The sequence below is a fragment of the Panthera pardus genome, unplaced genomic scaffold, assembly GCF_024362965.1.
Source record: "Panthera pardus isolate Hobbes unplaced genomic scaffold, ASM2436296v1 HiC_scaffold_12, whole genome shotgun sequence".
NCBI lineage: Eukaryota > Metazoa > Chordata > Mammalia > Carnivora > Felidae > Panthera > Panthera pardus.
The window spans coordinates 32,538,425-32,553,856 of NW_026526677.1; the positions used below are offsets into that span (position 1 = coordinate 32,538,425).

The window sequence follows — 15,432 nt, forward strand, 5'->3', positions numbered from 1 at the left end:
CAATCTGGAAGCAGTTGATCCTTCCTCTGAAGTATCATCAGAATGTTAGTGGTAGCCTAATGCTATACCACAATGCCTACATCATTCACTTCACTTCATCTCATCACATAGACATTTTATCATCTCACCTCATCACAAGAAAAAGAAGAATGAGTAAAGTATAATATTTTGAGATAGAACACATTCACATAACTTTTATTATAGCATATTGTTATAATTATTCTATTTCATTATTATTGTTGTTAATCTCTTAATATTCCTAATTTATAAATGAAATGCTATCATAAGCATGTAGTTATAGGAAAAATCATAGTATATATAAGGTTCAGATACCCTATGGAACACCCCATGGATAAGGGGGAATTACTATATTGTTCCATAGATGGTGTTCCATAAGTCCCTTTGGCTTTTTTCATTTTTCTTCTTTCCTTTTTTGTTTGTTTCTTCCTCTGAGTTGATAATTTCAAATGATCTGTCTTGAGTTTGTGATTCCTCTGTTTGATAAAGTCTGCTGTTGAATTCCTCTAGTGAATTTTTTAATTTAGTTACTATATTCTTCTACTCCAGAATTTTTGTTTGGTTCTTTTTTCCAAAGTTTCTATTTCTTTGTTGATGCATGTTTTTGTCATTCATCATCTTCCTGATTTTGTTTAGTTGTCTGTGTTCTCGTGCAGTTCATTGAGTTTTTTGAGATAATTACTTTGAATTCTTTAATAGATATGTCATCAAATTCCATTTCTTTTGGATCAGTTTTTGGAGATTTATTTTGTTTCTTTGATAGGGCTATGTTTCCTTATATTTTCATATGCCTTGTTATTTTTTTTTTTCAGTCATTTTTTTTGGTATTTTTATTTTATGGCCTTTTTATTTTTTGCTAGGATCTGGGCATTCAACAAAACAGCCACCTTTCCTGTTCTTATGAACTGGATACATACAGAGAAAGATCTTTCCCAATCAGCTTGGCTAGAGATTCTGGCCTCTCAAGTCTTTTCTAAGAAGGCATCTTTTCTGGGCTTGTATATGCCATTTCCGAATTAGAGGGGTTTGCTGGTTTCTTTTTCTGGAGCTCATAATCTCTCTCTCCCTCTGGTGTATGGGCTCATAATCTCTTTCTCCTTCTGGGGTATGTGTGTACACTGCAGGTTTGCTCGAGTTACAATAAACCATTGAGCTCTTTTTTCTCAGAGGCCCCCACATATCCAAATATGCCAGTTCTCTATCAGCACTGTGAGTTAGGTAAGACATTGCCCGTCCCTCACGCAGTCCCCAAAAAGCCAGAATGTTAGGGACACGTTCCACATTTCCCTTTCCCTTCTTAGAAAAAAGTGGGCACTTTATCCCAAATGCATTAAGCTGTGTCAGCTTGGGGAAAGGACTACCACAGGTAAAATGCAATGGCTTTTCTTACCCATTTCAGTGCAAGTTTTCTGGTTTTGCACTTGTTTGAGGTACTGTGTTGTCTTAACTAAATTTCTGAATTCTCATGAAGGCTTTTTGGTATATTGTTGTTAAGTCAGTGTCTCTGTGAGGAATGAAGTCTGGGATGCCTATTTTACCATCTCGCTCTGACATAGTGTTTTTGGAAAATTTGTATTTGATTATAGATCAGCAGAGCATGCAGCTCAATTTAGTCCTACCCTCACTTATCTTATATGGAGCCCTGAATGATACAGAATTGTCTTCCAGGCCCCTCTAGACACTCTATATCCATACATTTTCCAATGTTTGAAAACCCAGTATCAGAATACCATTCACAGGAAGCCTCACTACAGGAGTTTCACCTTCAAGAGTGAAGGGATTACCACTTCATGAATGAACTAATTCAACTGATAAATAGTCTTAGGCTTCAGAAATTGAATTTTCATGATTTTTTTAACACTAAATTGTAATCTACTTCTATATTGTTTCTACTCGTTGCTCCTATTCCTACCCTCAGGAGAAATTCAAACTAATTGGTCTGAGTTTGTTTTTGTTGTTGTTTCCTTTTAATTACATAGGGCAGTCCTTTATCTAAACATGAATACAATGACTCATTCTAGTTTCATCTGGTTCTGGATGAACATCCCCAAGCCCTTTTGTTGTATGAATCAAGGACTTCTTTCCATCTGTATGGCCTCCATGGAGTCTGGTTTGCTTTTGTCCTACCTAAAATTTTCTTTAAAGGACTCCAGAACTTAACACAAGATTCCAAATTGTGTCAAGTTAACATTCTGCTTTTTTGTCCAATCCTCCACATATTTTTCACATAAAATAATGCCAATTGAAGTCTTCCATATTCTATTCTTGTGAAAGGAATTCCACAGTTTCCAGACTCAGAGTCCTAAAGGAGGAATATGATTAGCATAGAAAATAATAGGTTTTATTACTTCACTGAGACCCAACCTACTCTGATATTTAATATTCCCCACCTAGCGTTCTCTCTACTCTTTTCTTATATTTTTCTTAATATCACCATTGTGATTCTTTGCTCAATTATTTGGTGGGTCCAGTGTTTTGTGTAATTTATTTGTTTAATACTATTCCTATTTGACTGTAGCCATAAGAAAAGGAATCTTGTTTATCTTGTTCATGGATACAGCTGGTGTTTAGCATATCACTTGGCCATTATTGATCATCAATACATACTTATTGAATAAATAAAAATGCTCTCTCCATTTTTCTTTGAAGGTCATCTGCATTGGCTGGGTCTTCCAGGAAGCTGACATTGAGATGGAGCTATGAGTGTAATCAGTTTATTGGAATAATGTTTGTCAAAGATAACAGCGAGAGGAAACAGAATTAGGCAGGAAGAGCCTTGAACAGTCTTCTCCAATCCAATGAGGAGCTCTAGAGCAAAAAGTACTCATTAGAGGAATTCTGTGTTAGGAAGAAATAGACAAGCTCCAGTATCCCAACCTCTTGGGAGCCAATACTATGGTTTGATCATATTTTCTGGCATGTTATAAGCATTAAGTAAATATTTACTAAGTGAAATAGCAATATCATAGGATTCTTTATGCTCTCCTCCCCCTGTCCAGGAAGGAAAGATGTGCTTTAAAAGAGGATACGGTTCTGGTAGTGTATTTATTAGAATTCCTCATTAAGAGGCAACAGAAACCAAATCTAGTTGGTATAAGTAAAGAAACATTTTTGGTTTTGGTTTTGTTTTTTTGGGGGGTGGATATATTTTAAGGATAAAGAGATGCCTTACAGATCCTGAAAGATGCCAGGCCTCACAGATTCTGGAAAGCCTTCTGGATCCCAGGCAGTGTTCCTCTTCCACATCATGCCTGAGTCTACAGATTGGCTTTCTCCATTTCTCTTGTTCTCCAGGGGAAAGTGGCCATCCAACATCTTATGAGTTTACACTGTATGGTTACAATACAAACTATCAGCTGCTTCTCAGTTCCAAATACCAATTCTCATGAGAAGGATTAGGCTAAATAATCTGCTTGGTTCATCCTGAATCATGTTTTCAGCCCAGTTCCAATCAGCCTTGCCTAGGGAGTGAAGTAGGATGGTAGGTGAGGTGGTTGGATTATACAATGGAAATATGGCTGGTAAGTTCATCTCATGCTTGTGACCTGGAGGAGCAGTTCGAACAGAATGAAGATAGCAAGTGAAAGAATGTATCTCTGGACATGAAAAGATGTCATGGTGACTGTATCCCTGGAAATCTTAAAAGAGAAGATTTAGGAGCTCCTGGGTGGCTCAGTTGGTTGACTGTCCAACTCTTGATTTTGGCTTAGCACATGATCTCACAGTTTGTGAATTTGAGCCCCTTGTCAGGCTCAGTGCTGGCAGAGCAAAGCCTGCTTGGGATTCTCAATACCACCTCTGCCCCTCCCCTGCTTGTGCGCATGCTTTCTTTCTCATTCTGTCAAAAATAAATAAATAAACATTAAGAAAAAAAAAAAAAAAAAAGAAGAGAAGCTTTAATGATGTGGTTTAGATATTCCCTTAGAGGCAAAACACCCTCTTAATGTCTCTTCCAGCTCCCATGACTCCAGTGATCAGGCACTCTCTCTCCTGAGGGGTGAGTTTCTCTTCTATGTCTTTTAAGACCATCTCGAGTCAAATTTACTTTTGGATCAAGCAGGTAAATGGAGATAGGGATCAAGGTGAAAGAACTGCACCTCTCAGAAATCACTCAAGAGAACTGGTATTAATAGGGCATGGATGTTACTCTCTATAAAAATCACTCATATAATTAAAGTTGCTTCAGTTAGGACGGTAACTGATTCTGCAAATTTAATAGTCGTTCTTTTAGTTAAATCAGTTTGTCAAAGAGCATGATGGGTACAGTTTTTTATGAGTTGCAAAGCAGAACAAATAATAATTTCTTATATATATAAGTTTAAAACCAAAATTTACAATGTTATCCTAACAAATACTTTGACTGTTTGGGTCTCAGTGTCAATAGTTCACTAATTCTCTTACATATTCACTCATTATTTCATCTAACAAACACATCTCACGTGTCTCCACAATGTCAGGTTCTATGCTAAGTTTGGGAGATACGAAGGTAAATCACATAGTTCCTTCCCTTAAAGACACTACTATTTTGCAGAGATGGTCACATAAATAGGTAATCACAAGACACCAAAAAGTACTACAATGAAACCACATAATGGTGCTGAAGGAATCCAGGGGAGGCAGTAGGAAAGATTACCTGAAGTTTCAAAATTTAGATCTCTGAGATTCTACATGTACTTTCTATTTCTATTTCAGATCCAAAGTACTGCTTTTAGCATGAGGCACTTCTTCCCTAATTAATTTTTCATTTTTATACTTTATGCTTCAGTCAAAGTTGCAAGCCTGGTGTAGTGCTTTTTACTGATTCTGTAACAAATTACCACAAACTTAGTGGCTTAAAACAACACCTTTTATTACCCTTACAGTTTCAGTAGGAAGTATAATATGACATGATTGTTTAGGGTCTCACAAGGCTAAAATCAGTTCTCAGCCTTTTGCAGCACAAGATTCATATCCAGGCTAACTGGTTGTTGACATAATTCAGTTACTTGTGGTTGTTCCAAGGTGGGTTGATGTTCTCATTGCCTTGACACATGGTCCCTTTTATTTTCAAGCCAACAAAAGCACATAGCATCCTCCTTGTATTTTGAATATCTCAGATTTCCTCTTCTGCTTTAAAGGGATCATGTAATCTCCCTGTCTTAAAATCCACCGATTAGTAACTTTAATTACATTTGTGTAATTCTGTCATGTAACAACATATTCATGGGTGTAAAACCAGAAAGAGATAAGGTCACAGAACAAAAAATCTACCTATTATACCTGACATATGTATATTATTCTTCCTTTCTTTGCTGGTTGATTCCTTTTGAATCACTATAAAAAGTGACCAGTGCCTTAGACAGAAGATGTACTAAACTCAAAGGCAATGCCTAATAAAATGAAGATTTCTTTGGACTAGGTCAGGTGATTAAACCACTTAGTCCTAATTTGTGGTTTTCTTTCATTAAACCTCTCAGTCATTCTAGGGTAGTCAGTAAAGGTAGAGGCTGATAACCGAGCTGATTGGTATTTATTGACTACTTACCATGAATCAGGCACATAAATTCATGTAATCCTCACAATGCTCTTATGAAGTAGAAGTATTACTGTGATTATTTGAAAGATAAAGTAATGAAGGTCCAGAGAGTCTGTATAGCCAGACAGGAAATCCTGAGATGTAAATCTAAGGCTACTATCCAGTGTTGTTTCTCCTGTTAACCAGAGAGAAACTTTCTTTTATATGTAAACTAGGTGGGAAAGAAAAAAGAGATGAGAAGGGAAGGGAATATTTATGTGTCAAACACATGCACACACACACAGTCTCATGGAATTCCCCAAGATATTCTATTTGGTTATATATTCTCCATTTATGGAAAAGGAAACTGAAGCTCATTCAGGTTAAGTAATTTTGCCAAGACCCTAGACTTTGTAAGAGGTAACCAGAGAACCACGTGTAAATCCAAAGTCTGTAGCCCTTCAGTTTATGCTACCTGTCCTACAAGTGACACACTCCTTCCAAAGTTAAAAGCAAAAGTTTTGCCTATTAGGAGCAGGAAATGAAAAGAGAAATGTTCTGTGTGCAGTGAACCAGGATGTTATTAGCACCCGTGAGGTTCTGGACACATCCATGGTGTCAGGCTCAAGTATGGAGCTGAATGTGCCCAATCTCTTCAAGAAATGAGCCCTGAGGCCAGCACACCTGGGCCTGTGTCAGCCACAAACACGCCAGGTGATGCCTCTTCTACTCAGGAGAACACCTTGGTTCAGCCAGGATACCATCTGGGTCTCTGATTAATTTAAAGGTGGATTAGCTCTAAATACCTAGAGAAACTGGTACTAACCTGTGAAATCATTCCAGATTGCTCTACAAAATGACATCATTCAAATGATATTTTTGTTCCCAGGCCTTTGATTTGGCATGGTTCAGCTGGTCTGAAAATGTTCTGCCAAAATAGAACTTATGCCACTGCTTTGACAGAAGCCACTTTTGGAGTCAGAAGATGCCAGGCCATTGTCCACCCAGCCAGAGCTCCTGGTTTGGCTTTCCTTCTAAACAAACCCTGGCCTTTCAAACCTTTCCTGTAGAGAGAGCTTTCTCCTACCTCTTCTTTAAGACTTCATAAATATGCCCAAGTAATTTCTTATGAGAAAGAGCAGAAACTTTATATATATACATTTTTTTTACTTTTTCATTATTTAAATTTTTAAATAGACTTTCATATACAAAGGGCTCAGGTTATTCATTCAACAAGCATTTATTGAGTGTCTACTGCAAGTCAGACACTATTAGCTATCTTGGGCTCTGCAGTAAATAATATTGACAAGGTTTTTCAAAGAGCGTGGAATCCAGTGGAAGGAGACAGAAAACAACAAAGTAAATACACACATAAGCAAAATAATTACAGATTGTAAAAAGTGTTATAAGAGAGACATATAAGCATGGTTATGAGATACCAAAAATCCACAGAGGCAACTTTAGATAGAAGGCAGGGAAAGACCTCACTAAGACGGTGACATCTGAGCTGGGTCCTGAAAGGTGAGAAGGAGCAAAGAGCTGTAAGTATAAAATTACAAGTAGAGAGAAGAATACATGCAAAGGCCTTGAGGTGGGAAACAGCTTGGTGTTTTTGAGGAAGAGAAAGGCAGTTAGTGTGCTAGGAGGGTAGTGAGTGAAGGAAAAAGGTATTATGAGATAAAGTTTTGAAGGTAGGGAGAATCTAAATCATGGTGGCAGTAGGTGCTGGAGGCCACATTGTATATATATATACATATATAATATATAATATATATAAGCAAATATATATATTTGTTTGATCTTTCCACAAACCAGTTAAGGATTAATATCTTTTCTACCAATAAAATTTAACCAACTGAATGGTGGCTTTCCTCCAAAGACAAGGAAGCCTAGCCTTGGAGAGCTACTATTAACCTACAAAATAGTTCCAAATTGCTGCATAAATAAAATTCTTCAAATATAATTTTTGTTTCCAGGCCTTTGTATTGATGGGGCCTAGAAAATTAAAAAATCTATTTAAAAATAAGAATTTTTAAGAGAGACAACTTCCTTTCTTTGCTGGTTGATTCCTTTTGAATCACTATAAAAAGTGACCAGTGCCTTAGACAGAAGATGTACTAAACTCAAAGGCAATGCCTAATAAAATGAGAGACAAGAGACAACTTTAAAACAGTGAATGAGGGATGAAATTATATGAATACTTCCATCCAAAGTTGATAACGGAAAACAGGTTTGGGGATAGGCAGACAAAGACCTCTCAACTACTTCTGTATAAATGATTGTAAAATCTGTGTTCAACCCCAAGATCACACCCAATTCCTATTCATGCCTCCTACTCTCTTCCATTGTGGTTCCTAATACCCTTTAGTTGGCAGCATACGTTGACATACAATATACATGAAGGGGTTAAAAGTTAGAAGTTCAATACTGATTTTAAAATAAGTTTTGTCAAATAGAAAAAAATGCACCCAATTATAGTGCCACTCACTGATTTTCCTTAAGCTCTATGTCTCTGTGTGAGTAGCAATGTTTACTGCCCTGACCTTTCTTATTTTGTTTGTTGGATAAGCTATCTAAGGAAGATGGAGTTTAATCAGTTTTATTTTTTATTTCCACTGCTGCCCTCAAACCATTCTACAAGATTTTTCTTCTCTGTCCTCTTAGGCCAATTTGTTAACTTTTTTGGCCACTTCTGGATATTAATAAAACTGTTATTTTCAAATATTAAAATCAATCTAAAACAACATCTATCCTCAAATTTAGGTTCCTCTCTTTTCTAGTTTGGCATTGCACAATAAATCTACAGATTAGAGTGGGAAAGGGGATAGCCATTTCTTTGCTACTCTGATATCCCATTCTCCATATTCTCACCTCACCCATTATGTTCCTGTGAGAGCACCAAAGTGAGAGAGCCATGTAGGCTGGTTCATTGGTCAGCCATTTTTACCTAAACATTCTGTCCTCCCAGCAGAAAGGTCAGTCAGCATTTCTCACCTGTGCCGTGAAGAAGTGCAGGCTGGGTCTGGGGACATCTCTAAGAGTTCAGATTCTCAAGCTCAATTTGCAAAGAAAGGAAGTAGACCTAATGTAGAGAGAATAATAAATTACATCACAAAAATTACATTATCTATACCATATACACTGACTCTCAATTTTCATCTACAGAGCCATTTTCATTCTTACAACCATGAAATCCTTTTGAGGGAAATCAAAGCCGAGAGAATAAGTGACTAGCTTCATGGCTCCAGGTGAAATGAACCTTCCAGCAGAGCTTATAAAACTTAGTCCCTCTCAAGTTTTGGCTTAAGAGATTTCTTAATCGTTAGCCATCTTCATTGAAGACCTCTAAGTCCTGCCTATGATGATTTTGCTTAGTTATAAATTTCCTGTTATGCCTAACTGAAACATGATATGTGACTGGGTAATACTGCTCTGTCATATTAAACTGCCTTAAGTTTATACTTAATGATATTCAAATGCAAGGACACACACTGTCATACTATGGCTTAGCAACCTGTGTAGACTGATGAAGACTATATACTCCCTTACACCTGGACTGTAGGCCATGGTTTATGAAATGCTCTCTCACACACACATATCATCACACTGACTTGCTAGTAAGGCAGATACTCTCATAGAGAAGTGGGGCAAAGGACTTGAAACGTTCATGTTGATTATTTATTTGTGTTGATGAATGATTGTTTCTGAATTCATACTTTAAGTAGTCTGCTTCAAATTCCATTAGGTTTAACAAGTAAGAGAGATTTCTTCTGCTACTGCCACACTGTCTGTAAGGAGAAATTAATGGAGCTCATTGCATTTTCCAGGTTGGCTAAACTTCTCAAATTCAGGTAGGATATGGGAGAGTGGGTAATCTTTGTAAATAAGAGTTGCTTGGTTACCAATGGCCTATTTTAATAGTTAGGGTAGGGAATGTATATAAGGAGGTTTATAATTCCTACGTCTCAAAATTGAAGTTAAAAATTTGAATTGTGATTTATTTTCTTAAATAGAGCAAAGCTCCTTAGGGACAGTGCCCAGGCAGTGAATGAATACCTGTTGATTGTTTGACAACATCACTTTGTGTTCTATATTTATACTTTTATCAGTGTGCTAACTGATGTACAAAAGGAATTCCCCAACTTGGGTCAGATGCTGAACAATAAAAAGATATAAAGGCAAAAACATGTAGAGCAAAAGGAGTGATCACCATTTAGAAAGACCAGGCTTTTCTCCAAAAATCTTCAAACCAAGTAATTTCTTTCTAGATGGATTTTACCATGAAAGGGGCAATTGTTCCAGCAAACTTGGGTTGGTTCAGTGTTTAATAGGCTTAAATTGTAGATTATGGGTGGCCCTTTTATTTTTTTAATGCCAGCTGTAATTCTATAATAAAACTACTTTTATTTATTAAAAACCACATACAAATTGTTAAATAGGAAATCTACCCTCTTTGCTCTTCCCTTGTTTTTCTCATTTCTTTCCAGTGCCTCTGAAATGGTCAATTTGCACATCTGTATATTTGTGAATTTTGGCCATAATCCATAAATTAGAAACAATAATTTGTGTGGGGAATAAATTTAGGAATTCCCTGAGCCTGCACTGATGGGTTAACAAGGCATAAAGAATTAGAAAGCCATAGGATGTTCACGTCCAAGTTTGGGTAAACTAGGTTAGGTAAGTAGGTATAGAGAGGGTGGGGCAAAGGCCCCAGTATAGATAAGGCAGGGCAAATGCCCCAATATAGAACAAAGGTATACAAGGTAAATAAGGTTAGGTATTCAGGGCAGAAACACCCCTCCCCCCCTTTAGTAGTATAGCAGAAAGCTGCTTCCACAGGAAGGAAGGACCAAATTAGGTGAACAGGTTAATAGGGTTATATACATCTGCGGGGCAAAGTTGCCCAAAGCGGAGCTAATTAACAAAAGAAAGGTGCCTTTTTGACCCTTAGGTAGCATGCTCTGTCTTTCTTGTCCCCCTAGACCAGTTTAGGTAAACACAGGTGGTGCCTCACGTCTGCTGTAAACAAACTTCCACCAGGAGTCAGGATTTTGTTTTGTATTAACCCAAACCCTTAACATCATATACCTTCAAAAACCCCTTTCCCTCACGCCCATGAGTTAATATTGTTTCATTGCCTCTTTGTGCACTTCCATCACCATGTTTGTAAGCCTTCTGATCCTAATAAAAACGGAGCAAGTACCCTTAATCAGGGCTCTTGTCTTCTCCTGGACATTAGGAGAAGAAAAATCTGTCATATTTTTAATCCTGCGTCCCGCTTTCTTGCTGGACAAGAAAGAACTCCAGACCCAGAGTATATGACAAATTTGTGGCCATATTTGTAAACAATTCCTTGGACCAGGTTATGGTGATCATCTCTATTTTGAATGCAGGCATTGCCCCTTATTTGTCTTTAGCTCCTGGAGCACACAGTAGGTATATAGTAAATGCTTGGAAAAATGAGTACATATGAAGGGAGTAGAGAGGGAAGGTTAGAGCTTGTATCCATTAGCCTAATATTGGTGGCTATCTTCAGTGTAGCAGAGAAACATTTCTAAGGGCAAGAGAAAAACTCTGCAAGATGTCCATGAAACAAACCATTGTGGCTACAACACCTTCTGTGCTATCCCCTCCCTACTCCTTTTATAATCTTTATCATTTATATATTTTTTTTTCATCAACACTTTACTTAAAAATATTTACAAAGAAGCAAAACCAATCCTGATATAAATCACAAAACTCAATGCCTACAGGGGATGGAAATTGACTGGGATCTTCTAGGGAGATGTAAGTATTCTACATCTCAATGTGATTATATATATATATATATATATATATATATATATATGTATATATGTATATATATATATATACACATATATACATATATATATATATATATATATATATATATATATATATATGTTAAAGCATTGAAATATATGCCTAAGAACTGTGCTGATTAAAGTATGTAACTTTTTCCTTAATTAAAAATATATTTAAACAAAAGAAATAGACCGGGTAACTTAAATACATTCACAATTAAAACAAAAATTGTGTTATTAACTTCTAGATAGATACTATTCCTTATAGAAGGCTCTACGCCTAAAGCTGTTCCCTTTTTAAAAGAGAAAAAAAGTATAAAAAACACTAGCAGCTATATCTCTCCCTCTCCCCTTCCCCTTTGTTTCTTTCCTTTTTTAAAAAAAAAAATTTATTAGCATTTTTCTTTCTGTTGTTCAATAGCCATGAGTTGAGTCTGACAAGGAAGACTGAGGGCCTATGCAGAAGAAGCCAAACATAGCATGGGGCAGGTGTATTTGCAAAGAGGGTGGTGGCCCAGCAGTATCAGAAAATTGGCTACCTCCAGGGAGATTGAGCAAATAAATAAATACATCAAGAACAATAAGAGTCAGGCTTCTCACTATTGGATAAAAAGCTACAAATACAGAAAAAGATAAAGCTAGAATAAATGCAGCTGCCATTGGGTTGGAATTGGATGTACCAGAGTGAGCTAAGTTTCCATTACAGATAAAGAAATAAATATAGATGTAAACATGTGGTTAGTTCCTAGCTATCTGCTGGAAAGGCTTGGGAGCAGTGGCATCTTAGTAGTAACGAATACCTCATGCTCTTGGTGTCAAATGCTAAATGAACCAGGGCTCTTTGAAGAAATGACTAAATCCAGGGCTGGGGCTGGAAAAGAACACGATGAACCTGAATCATCTTTGGTAACAGAAAGTAAGGAAATGCTCAAAGAAGGATAGGGGCATGTCAAGGATAGGGGCATGTTAGAGGGGGCTCTAACTGGCCAAATAAAGGACAATTGGAGCCTTTAAAGAATGATATAACAAACTGTAACTCATTGATTTAACTAGTACTCCACTGATATAAATAAATGAATGACTAAATAGATGGATAGAAGAGAAAGTTCCTCCATAGAGTGGAAAGCCTTCAATGAAATGTAGAAGGAATAATGGTTTTTAGAAAATTACCATTTGGCAAAAGGCATAGTAATAATTAGCCCAGGCAAGAAATTTCAGTGGATACTAAAACAGGTAGGTGAAAATGAGACAAGGAATGAAAATTTTACATGGTTTCAAAGAATACTCTTACAAAGTACTTGTTAGTTACAGATGGAACAAAAAGTAGATAAACCTGGTCTTGATAAAGTGGTCAAAATGAACACTAGTAATGGAACAAATAGCCATAATGTGCAACTGATAAAATATAATGAAGAGACTACAGTGAGACAGTCTGGCCAAAAATACACAACGGGTATAATAATGGTTATATATCCAATAATGAAGAAACACTGGATGAATCTATACTGCAAGACGTTCTAAAAAAAACAACCGGCCTGTCTTCAAAAGTGCCAAGATCATGCAAGCTAAGTCAAGTATGGATGCAAGAGGAGGACACTCTCTGAATTCTGTTTATAGATGTCAGGGAAGGCTAATCAAAGGAGATGACTCACAAGTGGTCTTGTAAATATTGCCGTATAAACTAGAGAGGAAGTCATTTTAGGCAAGGGGATAGCATTTTCAAATTGCAGGGTCCTGGGTACTTGTAGTGAGCTGGGTATATCTGGAGCCTAGAGATGGTAGAAGCAGCCAGGGTAATGAGGTGAGGCCAAATTATAAAGGGCCATTTTCTTTGCTTTCTTTTGCAGAGTATTATATACATATACAGTTTGAGAAACTGAAAAAAATGATCTGAGTTAATGTATTAGTCCAGGTCTTCTGAGAAACAGGTGCGAAGACAGGATTAAATGTACAAGTTTATTAAGAGAAATGCCTGCATGAAAGGGAACTGGGAGGAAGCTGAAATCTGGGAGAGTCATTTGGCTGTGACATACATCTGATGCTGAGTGAAGGAAAGGTAAGGAAAGTTGGTGGGAAGGTTCAGTAAAACCATTTATGAGTCCTTGAGCCAAAGCATTCCCCTGTTTCCCAGGAACAAGACTGCATTACTATCCTACCTCACTCAGTTACTGGTGAGAAGCAGCCCACAGTAGGCACAGCCTCAGTGCAAACACAGGGAGAAACTTCATAGTGCAGCAGCTTGGATCCTTAGTCAATTAGGCTCCCTCTTGTAGAAGAAAGCAATATACATTCTCATGTACAAAACTCAAAAACATTTGATGATTATGAAAGGATTTAATTGACAGAAGAGGTGAAGGATATTCCAGGGAGAGGTGTGAAAAACCTTCAACTCAAGCATTTAGTACTTCACCTTTGTTGTTTTTAAATTATCAGTTGGCTTTTATTTACAAAGGAATCAGGCACTTTTGAGCCATGAGCCATGAGCACACTTATCAATCTGCAGTTAATAAACATGGACATCTAATCCTGGAGAGCCTACCAACTTGCTTTGGCTTCTTAATGTAGTTAAAATTTCTGTTTTTATTTGGTCCATCTGTGGAGGAGGCTAACTTAAATATCACATAACTGTCTTTTTCTGGAATTACTTTGATCCATCATGGTAACACAAGTTGTTTTACACTGAACAGAAGCTGTTTAGTAATTACATATGTGTTTCACTAATAAAATAGGGAAATACATTTTATTTATACTTAGTAGAAAAGCACATTTTTCCCCCTTAAACACTAGGTTCATGTGGTAGAGAAAAGCTGGTAAAAAGGAATAGCAAAAGGGATCCTCAGTTTTGTGAAGGTTGGGAACAATTGAAATTACTGATCTTGTTGAGGTCCTATTGAGTCTGAAAAGAGTATGAATTCATAACACAATTTCAAGTTGTTTTAGTCTATTCTTAATTGCAAATTTTCTAAACCCTATTAAAGAAAGGAAATGGTCTTTCTAGACTCATTTTATCAGGTCTGGAGTCCCCTCATTCTTTATCAAGGGCCTGAAAAGTTCTCCAAATTGCATAAGTAACAACTATAAAATATGACTCACTGCATTTTTTTCACTGAGTAATGCAATTAACACTGCAATACTGTAGCCACTATTTTGAAAAAAATCTTATTAACATTTATTAACTGCTAGCAGAGAGATTTTTTTTAACCCTAAGAAAAGATTCAAGATGTCCATTATAGCTTTTAACAAACTTAACAATGTGCCCTTTCCTCAAAGTATGATTTGTCTGTTCCAAATGATGCCATTTAAAAACACAACGAATATTTTATCAGGTAAAAAAAAAATGGTGGCTAGAATAGTTTGGAGGATTTTTTTTTAATTTAATGGCAAGAAAATTATTCCAAAAATGAAATGCATACAAGAAATAGCTTAACTGGGGAATCATGCTGAAGATGTGTCTGTAAAACAGCTACATATATATGTATATGTATACTCTAGCTTATATATGAGCTATAATTTTGACATTTGGTCTTCAAGATTATTCAGTTAAATGTCCTATAGTACCTGAATAAGATAGCAATATTTTATGAGCGATGAAGAGGTTGAGGAAGGAAGATTCCCACTCCCTCTTTTTTTTTTTTTTTTAAATAATGATTTGCTTTAAATATCTTTCTCTATAACCATCATTCCTGGCTTAATATATGCTGTGGTTGTTTCCTGGCCAGGAATGCATCAATTTACCTACAGTATAAACTCGTCTTTTAATGCTGATCAACCCTGGTGTAGTCAGCCTGAAGCAATTTTTAGAGAGGTTGCTAGTATGAATTAGTTTGATTTTGGATGTGGCTACAAAGATCTGTTTTGGTTATTTTATTTTTAAAGCTGTTTTGGAAGTCGTACCAAATGCATTGGCCCTTTAGAGAACAGGATTGACAAGATGCAGCTTCCTCCTGATCAGGGCCACTGCACAACATGGTTTCAGGGGGCATGACTTGCATCTCTTCCCACGTGAGATGCAGTACAATAGAAGAAAATAAACTGTTCGTTTCTTCGCAGATAGTTATGGGAGAAAGTATTCTTAAAAAGGTAAAAAACTGATCA

General features: G+C 36.6%; 1 protein-coding gene across 2 annotated transcripts in view; it reads right to left on the minus strand.

Annotated features, from left to right (window-relative positions):
• Nucleotides 1–7,976: 7,976 nt before the first annotated feature.
• METTL15 (methyltransferase like 15) overlaps nt 7,977–15,432 on the minus strand; it is a 213,553-nt gene continuing 206,097 nt past the window's right edge. Inside the window, exon 10 of one of the 2 annotated variants that reach the window (XM_053899873.1) lies at nt 7,977–8,594. In XM_053899873.1, coding sequence (XP_053755848.1) covers nt 8,555–8,594 — 40 coding nt within the window. In that variant the 3' untranslated portion in view covers nt 7,977–8,554. The remainder of the gene's footprint in view (nt 8,595–15,432) is intronic. The other variant, XM_053899874.1, reaches the window with a different exon arrangement.